At 41.6% G+C, this 25447-nt stretch overlaps 1 protein-coding gene across 2 annotated transcripts in view; it reads left to right on the top strand.

Annotated features, from left to right (window-relative positions):
• CACNA1C (calcium voltage-gated channel subunit alpha1 C) overlaps positions 1 to 25447 on the top strand; it is a 495176-nt gene that overhangs the window by 343958 nt on the left and 125771 nt on the right. For both annotated transcript variants that reach the window (XM_074162069.1, XM_074162077.1), the window contains exon 9: positions 4551 to 4723. In XM_074162069.1, the coding sequence (XP_074018170.1) occupies positions 4551 to 4723 (173 nt within the window). The remainder of the gene's footprint in view (positions 1 to 4550; positions 4724 to 25447) is intronic.

Raw genomic sequence — 25447 nt, 5'->3', positions numbered from 1 at the left:
TTGCACCTGCAAAATCTAATGCTGAGTTCTGTTCTCCCTAAAGAGCTCATTTGTAATTTGTTTTTCCTAGGTACGTCATCCATTCATGGTCCTTCTGGTGAATTTACTAGTCACATGCTAAACTAGATAGTATGACAGAGTACTCATTGTAGAGCTATAATCCTCTTCCTGTCTTGACTGAGCACAATATAAAATTCCTGTATTCCAAAGGAAATATCCAGTCAGCAGATCACACAGTAGATCTCCTAAAGCCCAGGCAAAAGCATTCCACATCAGTGCTGTGAGCAGTGAAGACCCTCTTAGAGGTCTCTTGAGATCAGAGATATTCACATCTGTATCATCCGTTTCAGTCAGCGAGGAAAAAAAATGGCAGTGTGGGTTCAACTGTCAGACCTGCATGTTTAGGCATATAGATGCACCTTTCTTTTATATTTTGCCTAGCAGTGATCCAAATCCCATGACACAGGACAAACAAGCAGTAGCCTAGGGTAAACGGAAGGCAGGAGAACAGCCTTTTCTTGTGCTTTGAGAGGATCCTGGAAAACCCAGTTGGCTGCTTTTGATGCTCTTACTGCCCAGGAAGAGGTCAGAGTAAATGGGAGGCTGGCTATGGTTCTATCTCCTCCTGGAGCAGCTTTTGTGACCTTCCAGGACTTTTTCCTAGTCCTCTGTCCCCTCTTCCAACCCTTTCCATTCCTTGGCGTACTTGTCAGGGTGGATGAGGTTTGAAGCCTTGTGCTGCACTTTTACTAGTAAGCAAGTTTGGAATAGCTAGAATTCTCCTGGTTTTCTCACTTTCCATCATTCCTCTCAATGTGAGAAATCATATTGAGATCAGATATAGCCAAATATTAATATCACTAGGATGGGCATGAGAAATTTTCTTCTGGAACAGCACAGGATACAGAGCTGGGTGTTTATATTTATGATCTTGACCCACTCTAACCTCACACAGAGAAAACATCTCTCCAGAATACTCTGCTTTTTGGTGTTCCCATTGGCAGATGTATCTTATAATTTTCTGTGAGAAGCAAAGTGTTGCAAACTTAATTCTGGTAAAAACAACCAGATTCACTAACTCTTAAACTGATGCTCTTTTGTTCACTGACAAGAGACAAGTTGCTTGGTAGTTCTGCAGGTCTTTGTCGACCTTATCCTGACATGATATTGCAATCGTTTTTGAGAAGACCACCTACAGACTCAGGATGGCACTTCCATCACAAAGCTTATTTGGTCCTTGGCCTCCCTGCTGAAACTGCAAACAATGACCATTTATTGCTGACTGTGATGGTGGCAGAGGTAATGTGCACACCTGCCTGCAATAGGGACTGGACTGAGGTCACCAACTCATTTCACATGGGATGGTAAATGACCATTGGTGGTAATTCTTCATCGTGAACTACATTTGCCTGAGTACAGGCTGGCATTCCACATGGGAAGTGGTTTGAATTGCATTAGCAATTTCCTGAGCCACCTGTTCTCAACAGTTTAATGTTAGTAGAGCATAGAAACTGAGATAATTTAAATAAGTTGTCTTCTTTGGAGAGTCATCTGAGATGTGGAATATCATACATTGTACAAAGGAAAGAGACACGCAACTGCAGATTGTCTAGACCAGACGACCACAGTATTTTCAATTGTGCCATTAAAAAGCTAGGTAACAAGTTCACTCCTATGTAGACAGTCAATATAAAGACATCATGCTAAATTCTCATGTTGATTTAGTCAGCCCCTAGCCCGAGTCCCATTTTAGAGAGACAGTAAGTGGTGACTGAAAAGACCCAGGTAGACATGCAGCTTAGATCTAATATAAATGATCCACTTTAGTGCACAGTAGAAATTTCTCTTTCTGTAATCTGGGCTATTTCATGATGTTTTCCACTTTGGTTTTTAAAGCAGGTCTTTGCAAGCTATATCCATGCAAGTATAAATAGTTCTCACTTGGCATTGAGGGCTCAGCCCCTTTCACAATTGGACCCATTCAGCAGGGGAGTTGGACTAGATGATCTATATGGTCCCTTCCAACTCTAAAAAAAATTCAGTGAAATTTGTTCTAGATTCTAAAATGACAGTTTACAGAATCACAGAATCACAGAATATTTTTGGTTGGATGGGACCTTTGAGATCATTGAGTCCAACCAACAAAACAAAAAAAAAAAAAAAACACCAAAAAACCCCAAAAAAAACCCCAAAAAACCACAACCAAAAAATCCCAGAACACCAACACCAAAACAAAACCAAAACAAACACCCACAACCCCACACCACACCCACCCACAAACAGACACAAACCAACAATCTCGGCCACTAGAGCATGCCCTGAAGTGCCATGTCTATACGTTCCTTAAATACCTCCAGGGATGGCGACTCCACCACCTCCCTGGGCAGGCTGTTCCAGTGCCTGACCACTCTCTCAGTGAAGTAATTCTTCCTGATATCTAATCTAAACCTCCCCTGCTGCAACTTCAGACCATTTCCTCTGGTCCTGCCATTATTCCCTTGGGAGAAGAGGCCAACACCCACCTCTCTACAACCTCCTTTGAGGTAGTTGTAGAGGGTGATGAGGTCCCCCCTCAGCCTCCTCTTCTCCAAACTAAACATGCCCAGTTCCCTCAGCCGGAGGGAGGAGCCAACAATTGAAGTACTGGGATTTGATTTGTCAAACAGTCTTAATAATACAGAGATTATTTTTTTTTTGAGAGTTAATTCATTAATTTGGATAAGGCACTATGTCTGACCTAGAGAAAAGATATTATCAAAGCGGAAAAGATGACTGGTATTGATTGGATTTTTTAAAAATTCTTTGTACAGTTTTTATTATTGTTGGGGGGGGTTCTTTGTGAGAAAAAATTCTTCTTCATTCTTGCTGTGCTTGCAATAGCTATTTCTGCCTTGTGGCTAAGTTTGGTCCCAGGGTTGACTGTGATCTACCTTCAGGCCTGAGAAGCCAATGATTCGTTTAGTCATTTCCACTTTCATTATCACAGTCCCATGGGATGGGCTGAACCCTCAGCAATGTGACAGGGGTGAAGATCACACAAGCATACTTTGTCACATACTTTGGCTTGAAATGAAGTCATCATCCTACTCTCATTCTGCTGCAGTGCTGGTTTCAGGCACAGCTCATAATATTACAAGCCTGATCCAAAGCCTGTGAAGTCAGTGGAAACCTTTCAGTGGGTTTTGGACCAAACAGGAGAGAAGCACTTCACCATCACTGTTGGAAACTCACCTCCGTCTCTTGAGGGTGTTTTATATGGCACTCATTAACATTTTGGGTAGGATTTTCATAATCCTAATATTATTCCACCAAAGTTAGTGGTAGTTTTCTTATTTGTTTTTGTAGGAGCAAACCAAAGACAAATATTAGGGTGGAGTTTGTTTTTTTTAAAATCCACTCATTGCTGACAGTCATCAGCAAGGGTAATGGATAATGCATTGAAAAGAATGATTTTACCTCTCATTTCTAGACACAGTGGGTCATATTATCTGCTGTGTGTGCCTTGTGTAGTGATCTGCTTCAGCAGATATAAGACTTAATGCTTAGGCACTCTTGGTCGAGCACTTTTCACAATCATTAAGCTTACTTTTTAAAATACAACACTAAAGCTTGGTTTAGAACCACAGGAGGGTGTCTAAATGGAGGTAGGTCAGCATTTCTGGGAAAAAAAAATGCAGTATAGGTGTCTGAAAGAGAGGGAGAAACAGCACCACAGCCAAAAAGAAGGCAAAGCAAGCATCTGGGCTCATAACTAAGCAACATAAAATTCTTGTTCCTATGCCCTCTGTTTTAAGCCTATATTTCCAATAGTGGTCTTTCATAAAACTATCAAATGTCTACCCTAGTTCACTTTCTGGCAGAATCTGTTAGTTTTATCTACTTATAGTCTATCATGTTTGTTTACCCAACTTGAAATTTGTAAAATATGTTTCATGTCAGATAACAATCCTGAATACTGAAATTCTGCGGTAAAACACTGAGGTCTGAGTTTTCAAATATATTGTCCAGTACTGTGGGTGAAATTGCCCATAATTAAGCATCTAGAGAATTGTGAGTACCATTAATTACACTTACGATTAGTCCAATTTAGTTGTGATTACACATATAATCGTAAAGGTAGGTTGAAACCTGGCTAAAAATTAGAGCCACTATCTCACTCTCCAGATGTCGGATTATTGTCAAACAGTTCATGATTGAATTAAATGAACCATTATTCATATAGATATTTATGGATAATTGTTGGAGAATATCAATGGGTAAAGAATATTAGAAAGTGTATGGTATTGTACATAAATGTTACACATGTGTTTGAGTTGTCAATCAAATGTTGAGAATGAAAGGATTAAAAAAAGATATTGGTCTTTTCATAAGCATTGGTAAAAATGTGGGCACTCCAGCTGTTTCTCCATTCGTGTATCTTGAAAGAATAGAGAAAGCTGGGTGTGCTACACAGGATGTGGAGACTTTCTAGTGGAAATCAATCTAACCCATTGTTTTTCAATCTCTTCCTTCCCTCCGCCCGTGTCCTGTCCCTCCCTCCCTCTTGCTAGGGAGTTTTCCAAAGAAAGAGAGAAGGCTAAGGCTCGGGGTGATTTCCAGAAGTTACGGGAAAAACAACAGCTAGAGGAGGATTTGAAGGGATACTTAGACTGGATAACTCAAGCAGAAGATATTGACCCAGAAAATGAAGATGAAGGCATGGATGAGGAGAAGCCTCGAAACAGTAAGCGATTTTCTTCTGTCCCTCTCTCTCTGTGTGTGCTTTTAGCAAGGGAGCCTATGCCCACCTGCTGTAGTGCTCAGATGGCTTATAAGGAAGAGCGAGTTTTTCCTGAGACTTTCACTATGCTTATACATGATTCCAGTTTAATTTCTGTAGGAAACTCCTCCTGTAGGAGGGGGCAATATATGTACAATAAGTGATATTATCCCGCAGATCCTCAGTTTCTTGTCTATGATACTGACATAAGATCCTGATATTAAACACAAGAAAAAGATGAATACTTGCTGTTACAAGTCCACTACTGGAATAAGTTTTAAAATATACGTCTGTCTCCTATTCATTTATCTAATTGCAGTTCAGTGTTGCAGGCTGTTGACACATGGTTAATTACTTTGAAAGCAAAGGTTTCTAGGCAAAGCAGTGCTACAGTACGGGAGAAGGGCCAAATCAGCCCTGTTGTACATTAAGTGGGCCATCTGTAACTCCATTGAAATCAGTGGAATTGTGTTTGCTTTTGCCAGGCTGGAATTAAGCTCTCAGATATTTCTTGTAAGGGAATTATCTCTTACTCTTGTGTTCTGGAGTTGAGAAGAAGTTTGCACAAAGTGAGAATTCACCAACTATCTCTTCTGATTAGAAATCCTAAAGAAGGGTGGGCTTGAAGAAAGCAGCAATTCCCTACATTTCATTACTTTTATTGATTTTTCTGCCTCCTCTTTTACCAATATAAGCTGTGTAACGCTTCAGAAATACCTAGCAGATATTATTGCAGGTCGTGCATTTGGGAAGTGTCAGATTTGGAACCTTTAGACAATTACACAGTTAATGGACACTGGCTCTACTCTTAGCTTTCATTACTGAAATGTGCATTTTCCTAGTTTGATTTTGGAAGAGAAGACTGAAGCATTTCCCTAGAGATTTCCCTTCCTACCAAAAGAGCAAAATCCATGGTATGATCCAGTCATAAACGTATGTTCTGGTAATAAGAAGATTGGACATGGCAAAGTTGTGCCTACAGAGCAAAGCATGATTTGTTATCAAATGCTAATGATCTTCTGGGGAGTAAGCACTACTCCCTGTTGCTGTGAGAACATTTAAGTTCTTTTAGAAAAAAAAAAAAGTGGGGTCATTAATATCAGGTCATACCCATGATACTTTGGTGTCTGGACTTGAAGGAGTCACTTTCCCCAAATCAGACTACTTTTATTTTTATGTTGGTGCTTCATAGGCCATATAGATTGCCTTCACAATTTAACCTCAGTAATCACTCAGAATTTAATTTATAATTCATTGCCAAAACTTGCTGCTCTGTAGCGTATGATACATGGAAGGTGATGTCTGGTGATCCAAATTAATTTTTTTGTAGACAGAATTTCCTATTTAAAAAAAAAAAAAAGAAAAGAAAAAGAAGGAAAACCAAATATTACTGCAATAGTTCCTGGTCAGTATACTTATATGACATCTGAATGGGAAGGCCGAGGACTGGGTTGACACAACTCCATTGAAGTCACCCGGAGGCTTTTCCTTGACTTCAGTGGGAATTGGATCATGTTTATTACATTTCCTCTTAGGGACCAGCCTGGTGAGGAGAAGTGTAGCCTTACTGGTAGGGTAGTGTGATGAGAACCTGCTTTCATTACTAGCAGATTTGAAGTTTTCCCTTTTTAATTAACACAGATGTTAATGCTACTTTGATAAAAGAGTCGTGGAATATGTCAGATGTAAATTCATTGACTGGGCTGTGGTCAATCCAGATTTGAGCTAATAAGCTCTTTTTATGGGTGGTGATGTTAAGAACTGAAAGATAACATATCTTTAGCTTGCTTTCAATTCTTCCCATTCAGAGTAATAAGGTGAGTTTTTTAAGACATGGTTTATAAAATTAGTCCTCTTACATCTGACAATTTCTCTACAGTTTCTCACAGTCTGCTGTTAATGACAGAATTACATACTATTAGCAAACTAAGAGGTTACCCATTTCTTTTCTGAACTATTAATGAATACAGTGTCTTCAATGCCATTGGCTTCAAGTGCCAGCTGTAAGGGCACCGACCGATGACTAGTCCCTAATGCACAGCATAGCATTCTCTGTGACTTTATGGCTTTGGGTCACTTTATGAGTTTTTGTCACATGGCAGACCAGGCTTGGGAACAGATGGCTGCAGTGCTTTGTGCTGTACCGTGGAATTACATCTCTGTTGAGAGGACTTGCTCAGGATGTGAAGGAAGGCTGTGGACTGATTTTGGCCATGTACTGGGAGCAATGGTCATTCTAACGAAAGTCTCTGCACAAGAGAATAGCAGAGACCAAGCGAACAGGTCACTCCATGAAGTGTATTTGCCCGTTCTTCTAACATGAGAGCCCCATCTAGAGCAGGCTGTTGGTAGCAGTATTCTTCTTAGTACCTATGGCCTGCATCTGCAAATGCCAAATTATTCCTTCTTCTAGCTTTGGTGTACCATCCAGTGCTATGCCTTGACCTTCTTCCCACCCCAGGTTTTTTAGACCGTGGCATTAAAGTCTCTGTGCTGCCATCCTCTGGTAAGGAAACAAATAGACTCTGGATACAGGTGGGAAAGAGCAACGCTCCCCCCCCCACTCCTAAGCCAATCAAAATACCCGGATGCATGACAGGACAAGGGCTAATGGTTTTAAATTGGAAGAGGGGAGATTTAGGTTAGATATTAGGAGGAAATTCTTTACTGTGAGAGTGGTGAAGCACTGGAACAGGTTGCCCAGGGAAGTTGTGGATACCCCATCCCTGGAAGTGTTTAAGGCCAGTCTGGATGGGGCTTTGAGCAACCTGGTCTAGTGGGAGGTGTCCCTGCCCATGGCAGGGGGGTTGGAACTAAATGATATTTAAGGTCCCTTCCAACTCTAACCATTCTATGATTCTTTGATTCTATGACCCCCACCCAGCAGAACTGTGGAGCTTAAATTCTAGCTTTTTGCATAAATCACATTCATTTTTCTTTTCCAGTAGGCTGTTGTATTTACTTTTTCATAACTGCAGGTGCCATATTGTTTAAGCTCTATTGTATTTCTTGATACTTCTGAATTTCAATCTTTATTCACGTGAAAAGTGAGAATGTGTTTTCAAATAGCTCACAGACATCCTCTCCTAAAATATCATACGCACTTCATTGGTTGACATGCTTAATTGTCATTTATGTCACATGGGAAGAAACTCCTGATATACTTACTGTACCTACCAATGTGATTCCGCATCTTGCTTATCCTACTGCCTACAGACATACCTTCTGCAGAACCACCTCAACCCACTCAGGTGCTGGAGACTAGTTTACTAAACAGTTCTCCAGCTCTGAGAAGGCCTGTTTGGTCTCCTGAAGCTGAGTCACATTGCAGCTGTACTGCTCTTGGGGCTTGATAGATCTGCTAGAAAATGGGTTGAATGAATACTGTGTATCAAAATCAAACAGAGGAGTAGAGGCCTTTTCCTGAATAGCTTCGGCTTAAAAAAATACCACAGGAAAAGTTCCATGAGTAAATAACAGGGTGTTTTGTGGGGTTTTTTTTTGGGGGGGGGGGGGATGGGAGGGTGTTATCTGCTGTGTTGAACGTTTTGGCATTCATGCCAGCAAGTCAATCACCAGTAGGGTTAAACTGAGGGAGAAAGAAGGTATTAATTCTCTTCCAAAGACCATTTACAAAATAAGCTTCAACTATAAGGGACAGATGGCATAGCAGTTCAGGCACAGCTGTAAATGCCCTCAGGAATCCCTTTGGCTTGATTGCCCCCAAGACATTTGGATCCCACCTACTAGCTGTGCTCAGCTTGCATTACTGACAGTCCAAGGTCTTCCTTGTCTTCCTGTGTTTAGCTTTTGCTGAAGGAGCACAGATGCCTCATATGCGGCTTCAGTGTGCTTCTCTCTCAAGCCCTCTTCAGAGCTCACTGCTCTCTGTCTCTAGTACAACATCCTGAACTCCACAGAAGTGTTACTGCCCCTTTCCAGAACGCTTTGTTCAGTGATTAATTAATTAATAATGTTGACTTTTAAGGTGTAAGCCTTAAGCCTTTCAGATAACAATTCCCTGAATTGCACAAGGTAGTCCAGACCTCCTAAAGCTGTTGTTTTAGCTCAACAAACTTCAGGGGTTGCCTTTGCATGAGTTATATTGCACTGACGCTCAGGAGATGTGGGCTTCTGCCTGAACTCTGACAGTAACTCACACCATTACTTTAAAGAAGTAACATCAGGTTTCTCCGTGGAGATTGCTTGCAGCTTTGGGGTTGTTTTTATAAAGAATATCAGAAGAGTCCAAAATTTTAATTAAAATATACTTATTAAACTAGAGTCTCAGCTAATTTAAACTCTGAGATTCAGCAGTTTACACCATCTGGGCTCTGACCCAGGTAGTCTACCTAAACTGAATCATCCCAAACACAGAGAACATATGTTTCCAGTCTCTTCTCTGTCCTTGGCTGCAGAAGCAGGTTTTGCTGTCATCTTGCTCTGTAGAGGGGGCTGCCTGCCTGTCAACGTGGGAACTGCCTCCTGTAAAACAGAGAACACAAGGTGGAAGGGAAGAGAAATTCACTTGCATCCCCATTTGATTTGGCTGCCTATACCAGTCCTTAGGGCATCATCAGTCATATTTTGTATATGCCGCTGCTTTCCCCAAGCTGTCCAACCTTGCCCTAATTCTTATTGGGTGTTTACAGCACTTAATGAAATGGTCAACAAGTCCAAGGGCTACAACAATGAGAGATTTAGTGGAGGAAGGGGTGAGAAAGGAGGATAAATGCAGCCAGAGTCGGACAATCTGTTCAGCCTTTAGCTGATGCTCTCCATAGCAGAGGTCTTGGCATTCTTCTGTGGCGGTTTATGACCTGTCATCTCTCACATGCATTGAGGGGCTTTCATAGAGCAAGCTGTATTCATTCTCTGTGTTTTGTGAAGTGCACGTTTAAGGCAATTTTTCTTTGTTGTTTGCAAACATGATTTTGCCATTATGGCAGATGTGAGGTGGGAAATGTGAAAAGGCTTCTGGGGGCTGTTTGTGTTGATGGTTTTCTTCTACTCTCTTTCACTGATGGGCCTTCCACACGGGAAGAAAACATTAATTTGACAGAGGAGAGAAACACATGTCATGGCACAAAACAGCTACTGAATTTCAAAATCACATGATAGCAAAGAGAACCATCCCTCCTGTTGCCACAGTAACTGAGAATTTGCCCTTTTTTTTAGTTCCTGAGAGTGGTCTGGAATGCATCTGTGTTGCTGTGGGCAGGAGCAGGAAACCTCAATCCAACCCAAATTCTCCTCCTATTGAAATAAACTGGCAAAACTCCCATTGACTGCACTGGGGTCAGGAAAAAGCTGTGAATGGGCAGGGAGAAGTAATTTGATGTTTCTGGCTGCTCGGATTTTACCCTCCCTCTGTTTCCCTCTTTTAGTCCGATCAGTGCAACGTATGACCACATTAATGTCACCAGAGTCCCTAAGAGTAACAGAGCCCACTGCTTGGCCAGGGATCTGATAACAAAGGCATACTGTGATTCAAGACAACTCATTCTTCTAGTTAAATCATATCCAACGTAGTACTGGAAATTCAAGAGCTGATTTACAAATAGTTTACCCTACAAAAATTTAAAGTCTAATCATACTCCAAGGCCCTATTGTAATGGGACTGATGGCTGTAGATAATCAGGTTTTCATGTAACACAGCAGGAAAAGCAGTACAAATCAATGTGTTGCCTATCAAAAGCATATAGCAATCCTTCAGACAGTATATTAAATAATGAAAGGTATGGGGAGAAGGGTGACCGTACATGCAGATTTATGCCTCAGTTAAAGTGGGAATAGAAAGTACCCTACTGAAGAGAAAATGTACAGAAATACAGGCAGGTTCTAAAATGTGTAAAAAACCAAGCTGTTTAAAAAGAAATAGTCTTGAATCTTCAACTTCAGAGGAATTCTTGCAGTGTCTTAGTCAAACCTTTGGAAATGTTTATTAACATCTGAGTTCATCACCTCCTTAGAGGCAATCGGCTGCAACCTAACTTTTTGGTGGACCACAGATTTTGCCTCACTCTTACAACCAGTGTTACTTGTGAACACCACTAGTCATGACTAGGCAGCAGAGTGCATTTAGTCACAGGCTTATGAGAGTCTTCCGTAGGAGAAAATGACTTTGAGACAAGGAAGAAGTTTTCAGCTGCAAAAGTAAAACTTTTAGAAGAAACTGGGACCTTGTGGACCATTAGAACTTTTGGAAAATCTGTGTCTTTCATGGAAACACTTTGTGCTTCTGAACATTTGGCCAGAAATGGGAACAGGAGAGCTGATGGTTCAAACAAGAGGAGAAGAATTCGAGGACTCTAGAAATAGAAGCCTCAGTAATTTCAACCCAAACAGGGTTTTATTCCCAAGAGCTTCAATAGTAGTTTGATTCTATTACATAACAGGGATAAAAGCATGACCACCTTTCTCTAAAAGTTCAAGCCTTTCAGGATTTATCTATCCAATTCCTGTTGACTTGACTTCCTTTTGCAAAGTCAACTTTTATACCACAGGGAGACTCCATTGATTTCAGTGAGGCTACCAAATACTTTCCATGGACTTTAATGAAAGTTGTCACTAAATCCTGTGTAACCCTTTGGAAAAGTTAGTGGTTTGAAGCTCTTGGCCAGAGAGAGTTTTGTGTACAGATCTAATCAGGATACCAAGATAAAAGAACACCAACTAGTCCAAATTTTACATTTAGTAATTTCATATGTCAGCTTGCTCTGTGGCCTCCAAATCATGTGTTTAGTGTGCTGACAGGGAAGTAGCTTATTACTTTCAGCCTGAAAAAATAGCATGGTGCTGTGGGATAATGTCTAAGGCAGAAAGTATATAACAGGATTTTCAATACTTGGTTACAGGCTAAAATTTCAGGGTGATCTAAAAAACTCTTGGTCCGTTTTCTATGATGAAATTTAATGGGGAAACGCACAGCTAGGGAATTAACATGGAAGATTCAGAATGGAAAATGAGAGTGTATTTACAAGATGTCTATTTTAAATTCAGTCTTGACCATCACTGCCTTAAAACTCATGTCTTCCTACTCTATGAACAGAAAGGTGGTGTACTGAGTAAATTTTTGTTTCTTGTTTAACAAAACACACTTGAAACACGCTTGAACTTGTCTGTTGACAGCAAGTCAGTTCACCCTGATTTATTCTAGTTTCGTCTGCAGAATTTGTCCCAATCTATTTCACATACATATGGAAGGACATGAGCAACCACCCCTTGACAGGCACATACAGCTTGATATTTTAGAGGATTTTTGCCTATCTTCCAAAAGCAATTTAAAAAAGCAGAGGGTGCTCACATGGGATTTATGATCATCTAAGCAAAACCTGCAAGAGGCACAGGCTGGAAAATGAAACCTTTATCGGTTTAGTTCCTCCAATACCAGTTAGTGATTTGAGAATGGTATCGTACAACCTGGCTGCATTTTGCTTTCCCTGTGTAAATACAAGGAAATAAAAGCCAGTGTTGTAAAATGATTTATTATCTGTCAAAACCTCATCTAGAGAGGAAGAAAGCACAATCTCATCTGCTTTTATCATTGCCCACTGATGTGGAAAATAATAATCTGGTAACTAAGAAAAGATTAGCTGCAGTGCCAACAATTGTAGGCATTTCACAAGGGCACCCGATAGGTGTTTCACGAGGAGTTTAGTAGCTGTTATAGACTTATTCTCTTTCACCTGAAGACAGAGGGACAAAAGAAGTGGTTTTTGTGTTCACTGCACCACCAGTTTCTTCTAGGGGAAAAAAAAACCTTCATGTACTCAGCTGCAGAGGTTCCAAAATATGGTTTGCTTGGACAGGAGTGACGGCAACTCGCAGATGTGTGCTGTGCCCAGTCCATGCCAAAACAGTTCTGGTGGCATTTTCCTACCTTGCCATCTTTTGAAGGAGCTCATACACTGCTCTTAATACAAATACTACAGTATGAGGACGATTACTAAAAGGCCTTTGTGAACGATAGCTTTATTTTTGTTGTGTGGTTGTTTTCTGCACAGAGAAGCTCAGGATGCAAAATGCTGCATGGGTTTGTGCTACAGATGTCAAGCTTGAGCCTATAATTAGCATGCTGCCTAGAAAAAGCTTCTGGGACATTAGTTCTCACGTTGGGCTGATTCACTCCTGCAGTCCTTGGGCAAAAATCCTACTGAAGTTGCTGGGGATTTGGCTGGGTAAGGACTTGGGTCCCAATCTGTTTCATCTGAGGTCAGTAACAAAACATGCTAGTGTCAGCACTTGAAAATGTTGCCCAATGTGAGGTCTTGATGCACCAGAGGCCTCTCTGTGCTCACACATGACTTCAGTATTGTGTAACTGTCATCGACCAAAGGGAGAGCGTGAGATATTCAGGATCCGAAATCGCTTATAGGACTGAGTAGTCCAGAAAGTACTTTGTCCAGTGCATAATTCTACTGGCTAAAATGCAGTTGTATCTGGCATGAGTTTGGTCTGCTGTCATTACAATCATTTTACTTCCATAACTGTACTTAAGGAAATGTGGGATCAGACCCAGATAAACTTTTATATCCTAAAAAGAAAAAACAACATATATCAGAAAAGAATGAGAAAGCATTTGTGAGACTTCATATGACCCTGTAGGTAGCTGTGGTAGCAAAGTACCTCGGGCAATGATATTCAGCGCTGCAGGTGAGAGAAAATAAAGCTATCATTTAAAAATGTTGTTTTAGTTGTGTAACTTCCTGTGCAGGTGAAGTAACAAAACAAAGATCATTTAGGGCGATTCTGCTTCCGCTTTTGCCTCACATTCCATCAACGTCAACAAAAACTATGACGCCAACATTTGACTTATTCCTATTGGAATAAAACCAAAACTGAGAGTAGACTTCCCTCCTGAATCTCTTCACATGTTGCTTTGTTATTTTTTATTGTGAGTGAAATAGCAAGGAAGCAGTATGGCCTTATCCTTGGTTGTTTTGTCTTTCTCCCCATTTCCAATAGGAGAAAAGAGGAAATATGTAGAAGGGAAACAATTAGTTTTCTCAACAAAGTGAAATTAAAAACTTTGGGGTTTAAGTTATGCTTAGAAATGTCTCATATACAACATTGATTCTTTAAAATATGTATGCGGGTTAATACTTGGAGAGGGGAGAAATGTTGTTTGAGGCTCTTTTGTCTAATTTAAAGAAAAAGGCACAGAAAGGCTAAGCGATGCTCTCAAGGTCACCCACCCTTTGAGGGCCAGTGGCTGAGTCCCTCACACCATTGTTCTGCCCTCTACACCAGAATTTTGACCTTGGATTGTATCATATAAGACATTTACAGGTTTGATCAGAGTGTTTTTTGAACTGTTTTCTTCTCTGGGAATTCACTATAATCATCTTAATCACTTTAATAGATACAATTTTCTTGTTCTCCTGAACGTATGGATGGTTCACTCTGTGTAAGTTAATCAGCAGGTTTGGGTTTTATTAGTAATATAATTTAACAACCCAGCTTTTATCAAAAAGCCACATTTAGGTTCGTTGTTCTGTAGGTTTTACAACTTCACAGTTTCTCTTTCTTTCTGGCTGAAAGGAAGCTTTGATCACAAACCAAGAAGCAAGTAACCATTTGAAAACCTTCTTCCTTCCTCCTTCTTTGCTGATAGTTACTTCTGAGAGTAGGTAAATCCCTTCTAACCAGACAAAATGTAGAAGCAGTTTAGCTCAAGCTTGCGTTTTATGTTACAGCACAGTATGGAGAAAACTATTTGTTTCCTTTGTTTGAATGGAGACCAAAAGAAGGCAGCAGCCTCAGGACAAAGCTGTGGCAAATGTTACAATTTATAATTCTGCAGTAATTTGTTCCAACATAGTATCAGAGGCCTGATATTGTTTGGTGAAGTGGGAAAAGCATGTCTAGAAAGTATAGCACAGTAACTCTTCAGTTTGGGGAAGGTGGGCTGAATTCAGGCATGTGTCTGACACCAGCAGCCAGCTTCTTGAGTGAGTGCTGGTGAATAGTGACAGCTCGGAGGTGATTCACTGACCCTGAAAGGGTCACTGCAGTGAGCATCTACCAAATCTCTGTGTCGCTGCTGCTGCTGTTACATGGAAAAGGAAGGGCAGTGTGGAGAGCAAACTCCCAAACTGTACTAATTTCTGCCTGCAGGCTCAAATTTTCCTGTTGCTCCCTTGCAGGCATCAAAAGCTATATAAATTAGATAAGCTCCCAAGCTGTTCATGTCGAGTTCATGCCTAGGAAAAACACTCTTTCTGTAAGACCCTCTGTGACTGAAAAAGTTTTGTGATGATCTACATGCGCTTTTGCTCTCTTGCAACTGAGGATCTGGCTTGTGCTGTCTACTTAGAGTTTTCTCCAGCTTTTCCCTTCCCTGACTCTTGTAACCTGGAGCGCAAACAACATTACGCTGAGAACTGCTAGAGCAGTGATATGTGACCAGCTACAGCATATAGAGGCTGACATTAATGTTGATAAGGCATTACATTTATCTACTATAAAAGCTATTTCCTTAGCAAAGACTGTCTGCTGAGATAACACCTCTGTTTCACCTGCTGGAAGAGAGACTTATGTTGATGTAGGAATCCTCTTATAGTACTAATATATTACAGAGAAATATCTTTGAAAGTAAGGTTTTAGAGAGAATCCATTGTTTATATAGCTGGGGAAGACACCTTTGTGCAAATAAATTAATCTCCATTTGCCTTGTTGGGAAGTACTTCTCGAAGTTATCAAGATTTATCCACTGACACTGTGATTCCACTTCTCGAGAAAGGACATCAGAGGAATCAGTAAGAAAACTGCCATTGCCATACCTCCTGACAAATTGAACATGCTTTATTTCCCATGGTTAGAGAGGCACAGAAGGCAGTCAGTACCAGGATCTCCACAGAAAATTTTAGGAAGAAATGCCACAACCCCCCAAGCTGACTATTTGTACAACAAGGCCATTTTTTCAGATGCCCAACGTGGGCTCTTAAATCTTTCTAAGGGCACTTATAAAGTGGTTTTAAAAACTGTGGAGTATTCAGCAGTTCCTGTTGAAGTCACTGAGAATGACCCATGATTAGTGTTTGAAAATAAATTATCATTGCGAATATAGCCTTAAGAGTCTCTTCATTGAGAAGAAAGCATTGGTGAGCAGGACTGAGAGCAGCTGGAACCCTGAGTATTTTTTAATGTGATATAAAGAACTGTCAGGAGAGAGGTTGTGGTGTTCAGTAGCAGTAGCTGAGGGACATGGAGCATGTGTTTGGAGTTAGAAGCAACTGCTGGGGGTAAGAATTAGTTGTATTACAGTGATGCCAGCCGAGAACAAAGCCACAGTGTGCCTGGCACTGTATATACTTAAATTAAAAGTATGTGTATGTACTTCCTTTTTACAGGAAACCAAAGCTAGTATAGATGGGGTTCAGCTGCCTAAACACACCCATCTGATGCCAATTTGGACAGTTCATGGTACCCAAGGCCTTCGTTGTGGACTGACAGATAAAATATAGCAGCTAGGGCTTGTGCTCTTGTGGTGTGATAGTTGGAAGGGCATATCCCAGGTGGGATGTCAAAAATGCCATCCAGTGCCTCAGAAGAGGTAATTGAGCGTGATTAGTCCAAAGACACATAGAGAAAATTTAATACAACAAGAACCTCCAATATAGATCTTGTAAACTGAATCTCTTAAAAGTGCTCTTGGTAGGCAGAAGACTGTGGCAAGACCAACTGTAACAGAAATTATTTTGATATGAGGTTTTTTTTCCGTTGGTCAATGTGTATTCATCATGGCCTATCTACCTATCTCCGTTTCTTCCCTTATGTATTTTATATTAGAACTTGAAGATTCCATGTGCAGGAAAATGAATACTGAGGTCCAGACCTTGCATTCCTTGTCCCAGACCGAGAGTTCTGTGTGGGATGGGGTCAAACTGGGAAGCCTCTAAGTGACCGGGACAGGCTGAGGGAGGCAGGAGGTAGATTAGCAGAGCTATCCTTTGGGAACTGTCACATCCTCCACCTTCCCTGCCCCTGACTGCAAGGTAGCTGGAGTAGCCCACTGCTTTCTTAAATGGATTCACAAGCAAGCACACAGGAAGGCAAATTTTGTTTTAAATGCAAGTGGGGTTAGAAAGCTGACCCTGCTGTCAGTGCAGTGGAGCAGCACGATGAGCTGTAGCTGATGGGAGGTCTGTGACGCTGGGATGCTCCCTGCGGCAGAGCTCGGAGACAAGTAGTCTGGGTGACATTATACAGCTGGAATAGTATGTATATTACTGAATTGATAGCCAGTGCTGGCGCAGCTGAGAAGAACTGACAGTCGTGAATGGCACCCAGCCCTTCTCGATGCTTTGGTGGGAAGCCTGGGAAGCTTGCAGCAGGACCCCAGTATAGGCACGGCTCTGATGGAGCAGCAGTCACACTCTTGCTCTGCGCCTGCTCACTTCTGCTTATTGGGTTAGAAACTTCCCATCCAATTCAGTACAGTCTGTTAATGGGATAAAAATCTCTGGTTGTGTTTTCTCCTGGGAAGAAAAGCAGGTCTCTCCATCCTGGTTCTCATAAACAACACCAAGCCTGGAGAGGTGGCGGGGGTAGGAAAATGTTTCCAACTAGGGAACCGAACTGAAAATAGATGCGGCACTGAGTCTGCCTGCTGATTACAGCAGCTCTTCGGTTAGCAAGATTGTAGAGATAAGTCAACAGATTAGAGAATTGCCCTTTCAGATCTTGAGGCCTAAATTCAAATTCAGCTTTAGGGCCCATGGGTGTTTGTAGTGCTGCTCACATCCTCATTTCCATTTACAAAGTTCACAAACCACAGCATGATGCATCTCGCTTCTCCTCATCCACTTGAGGAAGGACTGCAATCAGACACGTCCCTTGAAGTGCAAACTACAGAGGTCCTGTAGTGGACACAAGGATAGGTAACATGGAGGTCACTGAGGATCAGGATGTTACCAACTGCATTAAAATCTGTAGGCTGAAGTAGCAGAAGGGTTAAACATCAGAACAAGGATGCAGTGGCAGAGCTGCGTGGATCCTCACAGATGCGCGGATCAAAATGTAAGTGTATTATCTAGCTGTTTGAAGAACCACGGGCAGAATAACAGGGCTATGCTAGGTCACGAATGACTTGCTTTAACACAGCTGTGTGAGGGAAGCTTGCATAACACCTGCCCACACTAAGCTTAGCTCAAGCTGTTGTTATCCGTCCCTCATTCTCCTGCATGCTTGAAGTATTTGCAAACTAGGAATCTATTATTTCAAAGCCACTATAAAATGCCTGTTTCTTTGGCTCGGGGTAATTGACCTATTCTCAATGCCCTACTCAAGAGGTGCAAAAGGTTTAATTACAGGTTTGACAAGCTGACTTTAAGGGCGAAACTCTTTAACTTCAATTCTTTGCTTTTCTCCTGGCTGCACAGTAACACACAGCCTGCCCAGCTAGCATGTCTCATGCTTCTGACTCATGTGATATTGTGATAATAGTGTCTAGTATCAGACTAGTCATTATGTTAGCAAAAGTGTCTGAAAGAACACCACATGCAGGAGCAGCACACAAAATCACAAGCATTTTATTTACTAGGCACAGAAGAAATGTAACAGACTAGGGTTTCAAAACAGAATTTTATGCACATTTCAGAATAGGAGAGATAATTTCCATTTCAGATCATGAAGCTAAATAAAATCTGTTCAGCGTGATCCATGAATGCAACTACAGGGGTCCAGTGCTTTCCCACAGCCCTGGCTCCAGAGTGACCTAGATCTGATGTCTGTGTTGCTGTACCTGTCAATCAGTGAACTGAATTGCTTGATTGTTTACATCAAGGAAGGCATCATCCAGAAGCCTTCTCATACATCCCATATGAATACTGCTATTAGAAAATGTCTGCACTTGCTGAGAATTAATCTTTGTCAGGAACTGCCTGTGCAATGGGACTGCTTAGATGGACAGGGCTTTACTGCTGTCTTTTCTTGATAATATTAATGCTTCGATATTTTTAGGAAGTCACTCCTAAGTTAAATCTTCCCAGATGCAGGAAGCATACACTGCTCTTCCAGCTTGCAGAGTGGTATTTCAGATTAAACTGTTCAGTCGCTTGTTCTTTCCCAGTCCCTTCACCTCTACCCAGTTGCCCTGCTTGTCTTTTGAAATAATACAGCCCAATTTCTCCCTCGCATTCCCTTTTCCCTTTTTTGTGATGTTCAGCTAAGAAGGGCCAAGCCTCCAGGAGAATAGTTTCCTCCTTCTATACCAGATGCAGTCCTCGGAGAGACCTAGCTTCTTACTGGCACAGTTTCTGCCTAAGCTCCCTGGCTGCAGGATTGTGCGATCTCCCTCCCGGAAGGATTTCCATTGTGAATTACCAGGGCATGACTCCCCACCCGCTGCACCGTCGAAACAGTCCCTGCTGTCCTCACGCATCCTGTTACATGCTCTAGCTCACAAACTGTAGGTCACTCGCTGAGTTTTCAGGTGTCACCCACCTTGAAGTGGCTTGTGACAGGCAGGAATGTCACAAAACAGCTGGAGCTGCATCTCAGTCACTTTGAAGCTTAGCAATCTAGGTGGCAAGCAGCACTCCCCGGAGAGTTTCTGATGACCTAAGCAGATCAAGTTGGAAGTAGCTTCTGTAATTTTTTTTGCTTCTCCTGGACTCTGCAGGGAAGACAGATCCACAGGGCTGTGAACTGAAAGAACAAAGATGCTTTTGGTGAAGCAGGGATCCTCATCAAAGTTACTGATTCACCACCCAGGTGTATGGACGGGCAGATGCAGAAGTTCCCCCATGCACAGGAATTTCAGGAAACATGTGGTCTGCTTTAAAACCACTTTGTGCTTGAAACTTATGTGGTGGTTGTTTTCATTAATAGCAATGCTAGTGAGCAAAATATGAATAGCATCATGATTATTAGAGGGACAAAAAGCAATCAAAGCAGGAGGGATTTTTTTCTTTTAGTTGTTGATTATACTGTCTTGAAGGCACTTTCTTTGTGGTTAGTTATTCTATTCATGATCAATGTTTGTATTGCTTCCCAACACATTATCTACAGTGTTTGCAGCTCTCGTGCTCCCATTTCTAAGGCGCCTGCCAGACCAGCCTGCAATAATAGAATCCTTCTGGTTTTCAAGTGAGATGCTTCTACTTGTTGTGTCCATGTATCATTGTGTGGGGTAGATTCAGGCTCATTTGATGGCACTGGTTCTTGTCCAAACTTCCTCTACTAAAGCTCATAAAGAATGAGAAAGAAATTTTGCAGAGCCATTCAGAATGTGCTGTTGTGATTTGCTCACCATCATAAGATAGTGTTGAAAGAGTCATAGATCCTCAGTTGTTTCGCTTTTCCTTTTTTCTTTCTTTTTTTTTTTTTTTTTAATGAATTGCATCAGCATTCTGTGGGGAACCAGAGAGGTTGTTAAAAAGTATTAGACTGACACCAGAAACTTATGCTATAAACCATGTCCTGGCCAGTAAATGCCTTGCACTTTGGCACATTAGTTGTTGCTCCTAGCGAGGCAAACAATCCAAGTCATTTATCAGACAAGAAAACCAGTTTAGGATGTCATAGGAAGATCCAGATTCAGGAGAGAGACATCTTTCAAGATCTATTCTGGTAGCAGCTCTGTCACCCTGTGACCCAGCCCATCTGTCCTTCTTCAGCCACAGGGATTAAGAGAGTTACTTCCATTGCACTTGCAGGCAGCTACTCTGCAGTGAATGGACTCCTATCACAGACTTAGATGTTTGCTCAGCGGTAAAACCAGTTACCCAGGGAAACTGCTGGGTTCACCCTTTTTAGCAGAGAGCCAGGCTCTGTTCTGTAAAGTCTGCTTTTGGGCGAGTCTGACATCTTGTGTTTACAAGACATTTGAGATACCACAGGTTATGCAAAGAATACCTTTGCCCTTCAGGCAGGGAAGTGCGAAGAGGATTTTAAGTTCTTCCTTTCAAATACAGAACACAACACGTGTGAGGTTTGCAAAGGCCATCTCTTGGCAGGGCCAGGAGTTTGGCTGTGCCTGTTATGTGGTCCTCTGTGCAATGAGCATTCTGCTCACAGGCTGAAATGAACAAATATTTGTGGAACGCTGGGTATTATTTGTCAATATTGCTATAAAAAGAAAAATGACAGCTGTTTAAAGTATCTGTGGAGTTTGTCACACTAAAGTAGGTCCGAGGAAGATTAATTAGTGGCAAGGTAATGTATTCATAGGTGCACAGTAAGCTGCATGTGGTAATGACAGATCTGTTAATCACATGCCTGCACAACTGATACCTATCGCTGTCTCTCCTACTCCTCTTTGCGTATGGTATAAATTCAGGTAACCCAAGGCTATGTCCCCTCAGCATCATAGGATGTGTATGTGTGTATGGTGACGGTCCAGAACGGGAGGACATCTTTTATATAAAAAACATTACAATTTATATTGTAAAAGATAGGATTTATTGATGAGTGAAAGGCTTGACCATACAATACTCCATCTCGGTACTGACGATGTTCCTACTTTCTACTGCTCTGTTCGGTAAACTGTGCTACACTGCATCAGTCTGCTCTGATGCAGTCCAATGCCCAGCCTGGTTTTACTGTAATGACAAGCCTTGTCACTACATACTAGCTGCAACACGTTTGCTGCTGGTTCACTGGTGTAAAGATCTTTTTGCCAAAAGCCTTTTTTCTGTTTGACTGAAGTGGATACAACTGGCAGTCACTTTACGGCTCTTTATTACTATCCTAGATTCTGTGGTTGACCTTGAGTGGAAGTGTGAATCAACCTCTCTCCTTGCAATTGCAATCATTTATACATAACCCAAAATTAGGTTATGCAAATTGTATATATTGTATATATTTTATGTAATATTGTGTGTATAATATTCTCTGTATGAGCAGTGGCCTCTGAGCCCTTGCTAAGCATTTTGCAAGTGTTTTCACATTTTTTCTGGATTTTTTTTTTTTCTGTGCTAGATTTATTGATGCATTCTGTCTACCTTTGGGAGATACAGAACCACCAAGATTTTACATATAGTTCAAGTTTTATTTCCTCTTCTCCTGTAGAAGCTTTGTTATTGCAGAACTCCTTTTCAGAACAGAAAACTCAGAAGATTTCCCCATTCATATCTGGTATATTTTCCTGACAAAATCAGGAGATCTAGAGAAAACTAATCATTTACCTCTGCTGTTTACTTTCTGCATGCTGCTTGCATTTAAGAACACACTCATTGATTGTTCCCAAGACACTGTGTGCATGTAACAGAATGAAAGCTGTATCTTATTTAAATTAATGAATAAGATGAATGAGTGCAGCATTTCCAAAACAGGCAATAAGAAGAGGAAAGCTAGGCAATATTCACATATTAATTAAAATGAGAGCTCTCCACTGAAAAAATATGAGTCGATTGATATTCTGACAGCTGCCCATAGACTCATTCATGAAATGATGGGCATGAGAAGCACCACGGGAAGCAGGGTTTTTAGTGGAGACAAAGTCATTCACTCGATGCACATTCTGTTAAAGGAAGCAGCCTGGATATTGCAATTTATTCGTGTTGTGCTTGATGGAAAAAGAAATCTTAAATCCCAGCTGGAGAATTCACAGGACTTCTTTGCTCTTTACATTTGTTTTATAGTTCTGCAGTGTCCCGCTTGGGAGACATTAACATCAGTAGTTAACTATAGTACTTAGCACTTATTGTAATGTGTTTCATCTGCAGATCTCAGAGAGATTTGCAAGATGAGTGCAGAATTATAATCCCCCTTTTAGAGCACCTGAACAGATACATAGAAGGGCTTGGTCATATGGCCAAGGTGACACAATAAGGTGAAATGGTGGTGGAGTGGCATCAGGTCCTTCTGACCTCAAATTGCCATCATTGGCAAAAGGGGTGATTTAGATCCGTATCTTGCAAAGTAATTCAATGCCAGTGGAAATTGGAGTGTTGGAGAAATTGGAGTCTAAGTGAGCATATTAGAAAACACAATCAAGTGTAGTGTTGCTTTTCTCAGTCTGAAGACCCACTATGGGCCTTTTTCAATATGAATGGACATACTGTTGGATAGTCACACTGTTTCAGGTCAGGTACCTAACCCAAGGGCTTAAGGTAAACACCCAGCCTGTCTGTACAGTTGAGGGAGACATCAGTATGACATTCAGAAAACCTGTGATAAGAATCTGTCTGCCTCTGTAGCCTAGCTCAAAAAGCTAAATCAGAGATGTGAAGCCAAGCTCTGACGTAGCCAGTTCTAAAACTAATGCCCGGATCTGCAAAGTCAGATAATAATGTGTCCCATTAAAATCTGTGAAAAATTTATGCTTAGTCTATGTTTGTGGAACTGGGTACCCGTTGCCCAGGCATGATCTTTTCTGGGTCTTAAATTGTCGCAATATTAAAGTGAGATTCAGCAACAAGTGTGGCAACATTACATAATATATGGAGATAAATCTGAATATTAGAATTACTTCCACTGCTGAGACGACAAACATGTCATAAATGCAAGATTCAACAGTGGTAATGATATTTCCGAACTGGGAGCCAATATTATTCTCCAAGTGTGTAAAGGAAAAATTATCTCAGGGCTACACGGAAGGGTATTTGCTTGTGCCAGCTTTCTGTTTCAGTGGTTGGCTGTCTTTTGGCAACCTGCCATCTAATAATTCATTGCATGTCCATGGGGCGTTTCATTGGAGGAGGGACATATGTCAGTGCAGGACTAGAACTGGTATCCATGCTTGATGCCAGTGACATGGAACAGAGGCTCTCAAAGGCTCTCACACATCTGTCTGCCTAGCCAGTCATGGACTGCAGACTCTGTCCTTATTTCTGTTTGCTGAATCTCAGAGATAGAATTAACATAACATGAAGAATTTCTCAGATTTATTTTTAAGGAAGCTGCTACATAGCATTTGTTGTTGCTTTAGTTGCTGCAGGGATGCTATGCAAGTAATGCGAAATTGGAGTTTAGGTAGTCCAGGAGAGAAAGTCTACATTCAGAGGTGAGCCACACTGTGGCAAGATATAAGAAGTGCAAAGGCTTCAGAAGCGACTATAGAGAGAGTATAAAACCTACTAGTTTATAACATACTTGCATGCCTTTAAAAAGTTGACTCACTTCCCTTTAAAAAAATTACTACCTAGAGAATATGTAACTAATCGGGGATTTCATCAAAAAGAGATTGCCATGTAAGAAAAGCCACCATGATTTGCCCCAGGAAGAGGTACACTGGAGCAGGTTGCCCAGAGAACTTGTGCATGCCCCATCATTGGAAGCATTTAAGGCCAGGTTGGATGGGGCTTTGAGCAACCTGATGCAGTGACAGACGTCTCTGCCCATGGCAGGGGAGGTGAACTAGATGACCTCTATAGGTCCCTTCCAACTCAAACCATTTTATAATTCTGTGAAATATGTAATATCTTCTATGGGACCTGTCCCTGTGTTGTTGTTAGTGGTTCACTGTACTGGTTTGGTTTAAGCGAGTCACGCACACTGTGTACCCATTGCCCTGTTAGCTGCACTGCTGCTCCTGGTGTAGTCCAGCAAAGGCAAACCACCAGATGGAAGTGCCTTCTCACCCCTTTAACAGCCTGCTATCACTTAGAATGAACGGGTGAGGGGGCAGAATTGTTCTCTACTGTCAAGAAATCACCTATACACAACATAGGTATTTAGTTGCTTGACCTAATAGCTTAGGGTGTTAGCTGGGCAGTTGAATAGTATGCACAGGGTTCGGTCACTGCCTTGCCCGTGCTGCAGTTTAGACACTGAAGCAGCTTCAATACAAAGTATGTGGTAGATTGAAGATTTAATGCTCTACTTGAAGGCTGGGAAGTAGGGAGGTGGGGGGCCCACAGAGAAACAATGTGCTCTCTACGTCTTGCAGAACCAATTCCCTGTGGATCTCTGACTTGGTTACAAGCAGTGGATTTCTTGGAGTTGACAGAGAACCACTCCTGTAAGAGTGCCTGAGTCACTGAACACACGTGGCACAGGAGGTGAGGCACCAAGATTTCCACTGCTAAGTTGCTCTGTGCCCAGGCGGGAGGAAATCTGCATTTGCCTCTTTTTTGCTTTTGTCTCAGCTCCCAAAATTACAAGGAGGAAGTGGCCAGTGAGATGGCATAGTCTGTATACCGTGGTCCTAAACATAACTCTGGTCTGGACTAGAGCCCACCATTTAGAAAAAACATCTCTTCCTAATTAAAACATTCCTGTGGTGGGTTTACCACCAGCATTCTTGGTACATGGTTCCAGTAATTGATTACCCGGACTGCAAAAAAATGCCTGCCTTGTTTCTAGACTGGAGCCGGGCTGTGGGCACAAGGTCTGTGTCTCTGAGATCTGAGTCAGATAAGAAAGCCATCTGGGCAGCATTTGATTTACTTCCTCGCATATTCAGCCCCAGTTTATACACACCTCTTCTGCAGCATCTTCTATTTTCGGGGTTTGTTAACTGGCCTGAATGAACCTCACAGCACCTGCACACATGATTATCCCCTGATATTGAAGGTGATGTGAGGTGCCAGGTAAAATAAGAGATTGCCCTGCTGAGAGCATACCACATTGGGGAATACAGTCCTAATCTCCTGTCTGTCCTGACCTTTAACTTCTAGGCCATCATTCCTCTTATAATTGATGCCATCTTAATACTTTTTATCATCCTTAACATTTTCCATCAGTGCAGTGTAATAAATGCCTGTGAGCTAGTGCCAGCAAGGTGGCCTGAGCCACAGG

Source organism: Numenius arquata, chromosome 2, assembly GCF_964106895.1.
Source record: "Numenius arquata chromosome 2, bNumArq3.hap1.1, whole genome shotgun sequence".
Taxonomy (NCBI): domain Eukaryota; kingdom Metazoa; phylum Chordata; class Aves; order Charadriiformes; family Scolopacidae; genus Numenius; species Numenius arquata.
Note: the sequence above shows the minus strand (reverse complement) of the source record. Positions and strands in the feature narration are given on the sequence as shown.